Source organism: Belonocnema kinseyi, chromosome 7 (assembly GCF_010883055.1).
Source record: "Belonocnema kinseyi isolate 2016_QV_RU_SX_M_011 chromosome 7, B_treatae_v1, whole genome shotgun sequence".
NCBI classification, from domain to species: domain Eukaryota; kingdom Metazoa; phylum Arthropoda; class Insecta; order Hymenoptera; family Cynipidae; genus Belonocnema; species Belonocnema kinseyi.
Window position 1 is genome coordinate 87,894,435 of NC_046663.1, and position 9,367 is coordinate 87,903,801.

At 28.0% G+C, this 9,367-nt stretch overlaps 1 protein-coding gene across 4 annotated transcripts in view; it reads right to left on the bottom strand.

Annotated features, from left to right (window-relative positions):
• Positions 1 to 9,367, bottom strand: part of LOC117177347 (protein couch potato) — a 152,664-nt gene that overhangs the window by 28,302 nt on the left and 114,995 nt on the right. For all 4 annotated transcript variants that reach the window (XM_033367972.1, XM_033367970.1, XM_033367973.1 and 1 more), the window contains 2 exons: positions 8,402 to 8,535; positions 4,830 to 5,038 (listed from right to left, as the gene is read on the bottom strand). In XM_033367972.1, the coding sequence (XP_033223863.1) occupies positions 4,830 to 5,038; positions 8,402 to 8,535 (343 nt within the window). The remainder of the gene's footprint in view (positions 1 to 4,829; positions 5,039 to 8,401; positions 8,536 to 9,367) is intronic.

Consider the following 9,367-nt stretch of genomic DNA (forward strand, 5'->3'; position numbering starts at 1 on the left):
CAACGGATATTAGACTATCTCTTCTGGAATTCACCCATTTGAAAATTTTGAAAAATATGAATGTACCTAAAGTTTCATTCACGAGTGTAAAATTGAGGTAAGTATGGTAGCATGGTAGGATAACCGCTGTGCCTACACAAATACATTTTCTGTACATAATCAAATGGTATGTATAATATTTTGTCTACACAAAACATATTCTGCCCATAAATAGTCACTATTTTCTTCGGAAAATATTCTCAAAACCTTGTACGCGTAAATATTTTTCATATATAAAATATATTCTACGCTAAATAATAAAAAATGTAAATAAAATATTTTTTATGCAAGTAGATCCTACAACCAATGAAATGATAATCTCTCAATTCATTTAAATATTGTTCCTGCTCCAGGGAAAATATTCTCGGTGAAGATATTCAACATAGAAATATTCTATACCAAAATATTAAGTATAAAATTTTTCCTACATAAAGCAGATTTTACAGAAAATTAAAAAATTTTGTTTAAGTCTACTTTTATATTTTTGGTACAGAATTGATATCTTTTGGTTAAGTATTCAACAGTTTGATTCCAAATTTGATTTTTTTTGTTGAAAATCGAACTATTTTGCTAAAAACTCATATTATTTGGACGAAAAGTCAACTATCGGTTGAAAGTTGAAATACTTTGATAAAAATGTATTCTATTGGTAGAAGGTTCGACTATTTTGTCGAAAATTCGTCTTTTTTTATTGAAAATTAATTTTTGTTACCAAAAATTTAACTATTTCATTTTTGGTTCAAAATGTATTGTTTTTAGACCCAAATTAATTTTTGTAACTGATTTTTATAGAAAATAAAAAAATGTTCTTGAAAATTCTTCTGTTTTTTCCTCTTATTTCACTTTTTTAAAATTAAAATCCCTTTTTAACATTTTAATTAATACATTTTCGTTGCAAATATATTTTTTTAAAAAGAAAATTCAACTACTTGACTGGAAGTTGAAACTCCCTTCCTCCCTTGCTAAACTATTTTGTTAGACAACTCGTTTTTTTGTTGGTTAAAAATTAATTTTTTTACATGAAAATTTAACTATTCCATTTGTTCAATTTCGCTTGTTTGAAAATTAGACCATTTGGTAAAAAAAGTATTCTTTTTTACTTGAAATCCTTAGAGCTTTTATATTGAATCCAATATGGTACGTAAAATAAGAAAGAGTATGAAGTCTGCTTTTATATTTCTCGCGGCGAACAAATTTGTTTAAACTCTGTTTTGTGTAGGAAAAGTTGTGCAAATAATATTTGAGTAAAAAGTATTATATATATACACACATACACAATATTTTGGTGTACAATATTTTTAGAATATTTATTCTTGAAAAAATAATTACTTTTTATTTGTTTTTAGGATATATTCTGTGTAGAAGATATTATGTGTATGAGAAGGATACTCATTATCTTTTGTCTACAATGTATTCTGTGCACAATAGGGTAGTCAAAATTTTCTCTCTCAAAATTTCATGCATATCGCCGCCAAAACTTATGAGAGATTCCGCAAGACCTATGAAGTTCAGGACGTATTTCCCATAAGAAAAAAATACGTATTTGTACATTTTATTCAGAATCGTCAATATTAGGTACATATAGTTGAAACTCAAGGTTTTGATTTTCACAACTAGCCATAGAATAATAATTAAAAATTAATTTGTAATGTCACTACCAAAAGTATGTTTTATAGGGTCCAAAAAAAACCGTAAGTAAGAAATTTGATTTTGCCAGATTTTGGTGCTTATTATGATTTTTATTTTTTTTTAACGCCAATTATTTTTAATGCATAAAATATTACTTTATATTGATAGTTAGATGTTTTAATAATTTTTTAAAACCATTTATTATTGTATATAGCATTTTTATCTCAGAATAGAGTTAGAAAGTTGCAGTTTTTTCCAGAATTTTTCAACTTTTCAGTTACAACGAAGTAATGATCAATTATATTTAATAGAAATAATTGTTTGAACTAGTAATTATTATTTACACCAATGTTCTCTTAGAATAATGCTAGAAAGTTGCCTTTTTTCTGAAATTATTTACTTTTTCACTTAGAACAAGGTCAGGGACGTGTAAACCGTTTCCGGTGGATTTTACTGCATGGTAAAAAATATTTTTTTCTAATACGGAGACAAGGGTCAACTGAATATTTAACGGAGATGAGGAAGAAACTTTATTGCTACACGTTGAATAAATATTTTACCTGCTTACGTACTGTACGCGTTTTAAACAATTATGTTTGTGACTTTTCTATAATTATTACCTCACTCACATAAGTCAAAAGTGGACATAAAGGTAAAAATTTCAGAAAAAAACGCAATTATCGAGCATTAATATATAAGAAAATTACTATAAACAATAATAATTTGCTTAAATAATGATGTTTAATAAATTTCATTAATTATTTCTAGCAATTATCTAACAGCATATAGTTAAAGGGTTGCAACACAGAAAGTGCAATTCTTAGTTTAAATAAAAGATAAAAACATACTAGCGAGATATTGAGTTACTACATTGGGAGAAAATGAGGTTCATTAAAAAAAGTTAACCAATTTCGAAGAGTCATTCAAGAATTTGCTGGTTCAAATTGGATGGGGTTTGAAAATCTTTTTTGGATAGCGATTAAAAATCTATTTTTCAATTTAAAAAAAAAATAAAAACTTGCTCCCGAGATATAGGGAGGCTGGTTAAAGATAACAAGTTTTCATTCAGAAAAATTATTTTTTTCCGGAAAAATAAAGATTTAGTGTGACAGTATCGCATTGCAACATGCGATTTTTCGTTGAAAGGTCTATAAAAAGATGAAAGGTATATGTTTCTTTATAAATGAATGACAATAATTTAAAAAAAATCTTTTCTGATCATCAAGAAAAAAGTTAAATTAAAAAACCTTATAAATGTGGCTTTTGGTAGAAAATGAAGATTTTATGTTGGTTATCTAGTTCTATACTGCAACTATTCAATTATAAACAATAAAAATTTGTTTAAACAATCAGGTTTGTTAAATTGCACTCATTATTTACCTCTCTCTGAGTGAAAAATGGACAAAAAGTCGAATTATCAGAGGAAACCGCAAACTTTCTAGCATTATTCAAGGAGAATCTTATTAAAAGTAATAATAAATTGTTCAAAGAATTATTCTTATCTTGAATTAATTATAATCTCTCTATAATTGAAAAGTTGAAAACAAGCTGGAAAATTTGGGGAAAAAACCGCAACTTTCTCACTATATTGGGAATGGTGGTTGACCATTTCGCAATCTGGTGCCGGAAACCGGAACTATAAAGAGTAGGTCGAATTTTAAAGATGCATTTTAACTTTTGCATAAAAAAGTTTTTATGATTTTTGTTGTGAAGTTTAAAACAATGCTTAAATAATAAAGGTAAATCCTTATCCACAATTAAGCGTTTTAGACAGAATTTCCATCTCATGCAGCGAAAAATCACATTTTTTTCAAAGAAGTTTTTCTAAAAGAAAACAATTGTTTTACTATGTCATGTAAGTTTTAATGTAGTGTAAGCTTAAATGACCTTTAATTAATGTATGTAGCGAAAAATTGTATCCAGATTATGCAAAGAATATTAATAATAGACGATCGGAATTGAAATACGAATTCTAACCTAACTTTTAAATCAGATTCTTTAGGTAGTAAATATTTTATGTATAAATTAATAAAAATTTATTTTGAGTTCATGTTTGCTTCGAATAAGTTTATTTAATTTTATAATGTGTTGCCACGAGATGGCGTATCGCAGTTTAACCATGCCCAATTCTAAAAGAAAATTTGCTAATAAAAATAATGAATATTTGAAAAATGCATGTGAAAATATAACAATCAGTAGAAAGTAGTATTTTATGAATTAAAAATCATTTACATTTTTAAAAATGCAAAAAATCATAATTAGCGCCAAAAAATAGCAAAATGCATTTTTTCACTTTGTGAGTTTTTTTAGAACCCTATATAACAGACTTATGGGGTGATTAAAAAAATTATTCATTTTGTATTTAATAGCTTATTGTGAAGATAAATGATAAGTTTGGACTCGATTAACATAAAATTGTCGATTTTAAATAAAATTTTCAAAAACGTATTTTTTGTTACACATGCACGGAATGGTCGCTTTTCGAGGCATGTAGAGCGTGCAGGAAGTGACAAACTTAAATTGATTAGTTGCCATAAATTACTGATAAATTACCATAAATTACCGAAATTTTCCGAAAACTTTAAATACCAGATATTTTATCAATTTTCGAAAAATTTTCGATTTCGTCCATTGCAAAAGCTTTGAACACCGTCGATTCTTTTTTCAGAAAAATTTCTCGTAACTTTTGATATCCAAAAATTTCCGTTAATTTTTAGTAACTTCACCATAAATTATGAAATTTTTTAGCAAAATTTGTTTCTACTGTTTGTCAAATCGATAATTACCTGAATTTGTTGCAAAAATATCGTGTACAACAGGTGTTATATAACTCGTGTAGAACTGCCTACTTTCCGCATTTGTAACACAATATACTATTGTCTTATGGAAAATAAATGTTAAACTTCATTGGGCTTCCAGAAAGTTTAAATATCATTTTTAAAAAACGCATTTATTTTGGTGTGGATTCGTACAAATTTGGGGAAGATTTGCATGAAAATTCAAGAGCAAAAAAATTAGTATGCATTTATGGACCACTCTAGTCCCAGGTTTAATGGAAGCAAAGGATGCTACTCGGTATGGTAATAGGAACTGGACAAAATTGGCCACCTGACTTGTGACGATCTAAATCTAGTGTACATAAGTGCATCGTTGAGTCTAACCTGTTGAAGATCTCCTTAAGCTCGTGCTCGGAGACGAATTGACCGAGGTTCGCTACGAAGAGGGTGGAGCAGGGAGCATTGCTGACGGCGATGCTTGGTTGAGACGAAGAAGAACCTACAGGCGACGCCAATGCTGGAGACGGTAAAAAGTGCGGTAACGAGGCGTGTATCGACGTCAACGTAGTTGGATGCGGTAGCGACATAGGAGCCTGAAAACAAAAAAAAAACAGAAACCATCTATCATTAATTTTTAATTCAACTAAAAAATAAACTACTGCAACATTTTTTTATTCATTATACTCTCTCATTCGTTTTAACTAGTTTATAAAATTGTTTGCTTCAAAATTCTTTTCGTATTTAAAATTAATTAGCCTTGAAACACTTTACCAATTTTAATTAAATGAGATCCCATTCACTTAACCCATTAACGACCAAAGCTATCAATTTTATAACATGAGTTTGACCGCAAAATTTATGGGTATAACAAAACAATAAATAGATCAAAAGTACTGTTTCTTATGTTTTTGGATGAGCTAAATTCGAATCCGTGGTCAAAATTAGAATATTTTGACTTCAAAATTAAATATGGCGGTTTTTGTATACAAAAATAGTGAAAAATGTTTTATTTTTATAATTTTTTTCAGGCATAAAACGCTTTAATATCTTAAAATTTCTTCAACCATCGGTGCACAAATTTCTTAAACTTAACCAAAAATTTAAAAATGGTGGACAAAATGCAAAAATGTCCCAAAAATTAGTTTTTTCCATCATCTTTGTTTTTCTCAAAAACTTTTGTATGTTTAAAAAAAAGTTCCATGGAATAAAAATGTCTTGAAATTAACCATAGAACACTATGAATTTTTTACATTTTTTCTACAAAATCTGAAAAATTTCATAGTGTTCTATGGTTAATTTCAAGACACTTTTAATCTATGGAACTTTTTTTTAAACTTTGAAGTTTTTGAGAAAAACAACGATGATGGAAAAAACAGTTTTTGGGACATTTTTGCATTTTGTCCGCATTTTTGAAGAAAAAACATATATATATAAATTGTCTGTTAAAGTTTAAGAATTTTGTGCATCGATGGTTGAAGAAATTTTAAGATATTAACGCGTTTTATGTTTGAAAAAAAATTATAAAAATAGAAAATAAAACATTTTTCACTATTTTTTATGCAAAAACCGCCATATTTAATTTTGAAGACAAAATATTTGAATTTTGACGACGGATTCGAATTTAACTCACCCAAAAACACAAGGAACAGTACTCTTGATCTATTTATTGTTTTGTTATACCCATATATTTTGTGGTCAAACTCATGTTATAAAATTGATAGCTTTGGTCGTTAATGGGTTAAACTGTAAACATAATCCCCAGGATAAATCTTGACTGAATAAATATTTTTTTTAATAAGATCAAATTTCGTTTTATGATTATTATTTTAGGAGATTTTGGAATATTTCATATTTAATAATGAATTCTTGAAAGCAGATGAAGGATAAATGCGTAAAAGAGATTTTGTAAAGTTTCCAGTTTTGTCCTGTTACCCTTATCGGAACGTCCCTGATAAGTTTGAATTTGAAAAGAGAATATTATTTCAGTGTTTTCAAAGTCATTCCTTCAAAGGATGAATTTTTCAGAGATATTTATGCAGGGTGTAATCTACATGGGTATATTACAGGCTTTGAAAGAGACTCTACGAAAAAAAAACCCGAAAAAAAGATGATTATCAAACACACAACTTGTTAAATAGGTCTACAGACTTCACACTCTTTCCCCTATTCCCATCTTTTCCCTTTTTTAAAAGAACTTCTGTTTTTTCACCTGTTTTTTTTTCATGGAACTTCTCTTTTTCTCCCTTTTATTATTTTTTGGTAAAATTTCGAGCTGAATTAATAGAACATTATAAGAAAATCCAACTATTTTTGGTACAGAAGTCATCTTTTGTGGTTGAAAATTAAATTAAACCATTCGAATGAAAATTCAACTTTGCAGGTTTAAAATTAAACTATTTCGTTTATTATTACTCTTTTTTTAAAACTTAATTTCTTTTGTTAAAGATTCAACTATTTTAATTTAAAGTAATGTTATTTGGTCGAAAATTCACCTATTTTGTTCAAAATTGGTCTGTTTATATATTTGATATTTAGCTGAAAGTAAACTAATTTGTTTCAAATTATTTTTTTTTTGGTTGAAGATTCATCTCTTTTGTTCAAAAGTTAATTATTTTCTGCAGAAAACTTTTTTTTTTTTGTTGAATGCGTTTTCTTATTTGAGAATTAATTTTTTTAACTGACAATCTTAATTATTTTGTTTCTGGTGGAAAATTGATATTGCTGATTAAAAATGATTCTTTTCTAGTAGAAAACTCAATTATTTGGTTCAAAATTAATTGCTTTGCTGGAAATTCGCCTTTTTGGTGAAAAATTAATCTTTTTTGGTTGAAGATTCAACTATTTTGTTGAAAACTCATCGTTTTTAGTCGAATTCAATTAGTTTTTGTATAAAATTGAAATATTCTTTGGTTTAAATATCAACTGTTATATTTTTCGTTGAGAATTCATTCTTTTTGGTTAAAAATCCAACTAATTGATTGAAAGTTGAACTACTTAGTAAAAAAATCATTACTTTTTTCGTTGAAGATTCATCATCACGAAAATTCATGTCTTCTGTTAAAAAATTGTGTTTTTTACTTAAAATTAACATCTTTTTTGGTTGAGGATTCAATTATTTTGTTGAAAATTCGAATTTTTTAGTCGAATTAAACTGTTTTTCATAATGAATTTAATAATTTTTGGTACACATATCAACTATTATATTTTTCGTTGAAAAATTATTAATTCGGTAGAATTATCTTTCATTGTTGAAAATTAAACTATTTGGTTAAAAATTCATCTTTCTCGGAGAAAAATCAAATTTTTTGTCAAAAATTCTTTATTTTGGGTTGCAAAGTCAACGGTTTACTAACAAATTCAGTATCTTTGTAACTGAAATATAACAAATTTAAAGCGTTTCATATGGAATTTAATATGGTACCTGCATTTATTTCATTCAAAAAAGATTGAATTCACTATTATTTCCACATTCTCCTAAAAAAATCACCCTATTTTCTCAGTTTTGAGATCATTTTTGGCTGTGAAGTCTGTATATATTTAAAATTAAAAAAGCATTCATTTAGAAACATTTCGAAGAAGTCTGATTGATTTTTAATTATGATACCGTTTAATTTTTTTAACAGTTATCAAACATTCCTCCTGGTAAATGAAATTCCTGAAATCCAAGTTAGTAAACATTACTTTTGTATTTAATCGTGTAAAATGTTTTGTTTGAGAATTTCGTTTTGGGTTTTGCGTTACATCAGCGGAATAACTGCTGATATAGCAAGAGTCAGAGGTGATTGAACGTTATTTTTCCAATTCTCTTTGGTGTAAGTATATAGAAAAAAGAAATAAAATTCCGAAGCCTGATGTAGTATGTACGAGTATAACCATCATGTGTCACTAACGTGCATCGGGGCGCTCGTCGGCGGCTCCAGAGCTTTGTCTGCAGATAGTCAAAGATAGGAACGTACGGGGACCTGAGGATGTAATGCGGGATGAACCAGTGTTGCATGTTGAAGGGTCCCTTGTAATTCACCGGCCGTCGAATATGCCAAGGGATGATGCCAGAGCTCTGGACCACTCGGGAAGAATGGGCTTCCTAGGGCTGTAAAATACAAATCAATTATATTACTCTACTTTCTTTAGTACTTCATACACAAATTTACAATTCGTATCAAATTTACAATGATCACTACTTTTCGACTTTCTCAGATAACAGAACTGTTCAATGTCTTTGAAATATCCTCAAAAAGAGAATGAGGTTGTTGCATATTTTAAAATATATATATTTTTTTTATGTCGAAATTAAAAGAGCACTAAAAATTAAATATTGAGGAAATTAAAAAAAAATTTTGAATATTTTTTTAAATGTTTAAAAAGTATGCCTTTTACATTTTTTTCGAAATGATTATCACTCTGATAAGTGCAGTTGATGGGGGAATATGGTGGCTAGAAAATGGTGTAAACATAACGTATTTTTACGTTTATTATTTCTAACGTATTTTAAAATTATGAATCGGGGCCCAAAAAATATACAAAATGCTTAGAATTTAACTAACAGCGGGATATGTAAAGTGTGAAATTGCGAATGTTCAAAAGTCGACGCGCGGATGGTCACAAATTTTTTCGCCAGCTATTAGCTGGATACTTAGTTAATCATTGGAGCTAATGCATACTATTATTCTCATTGGTTTAGCTCTTTGCAGGATGACTTTTCAAGGTGACAGACGTGTATGAATAGGATTTACGTTATTCTTAAAAAAAAAATTTTTCTCAGAAGTGGTGCATTCAACATTTTTTTGATGTACTAAAATATTTACAATTTTATGTAGTATTTAAAAAAATTATTACCTAAAATTCATGTAATAACCTCATTTTATACGATTTAGATTATTGGAGTTGTTTAAAAAGTACGTCACATTGCTGGGGGGGGGGGG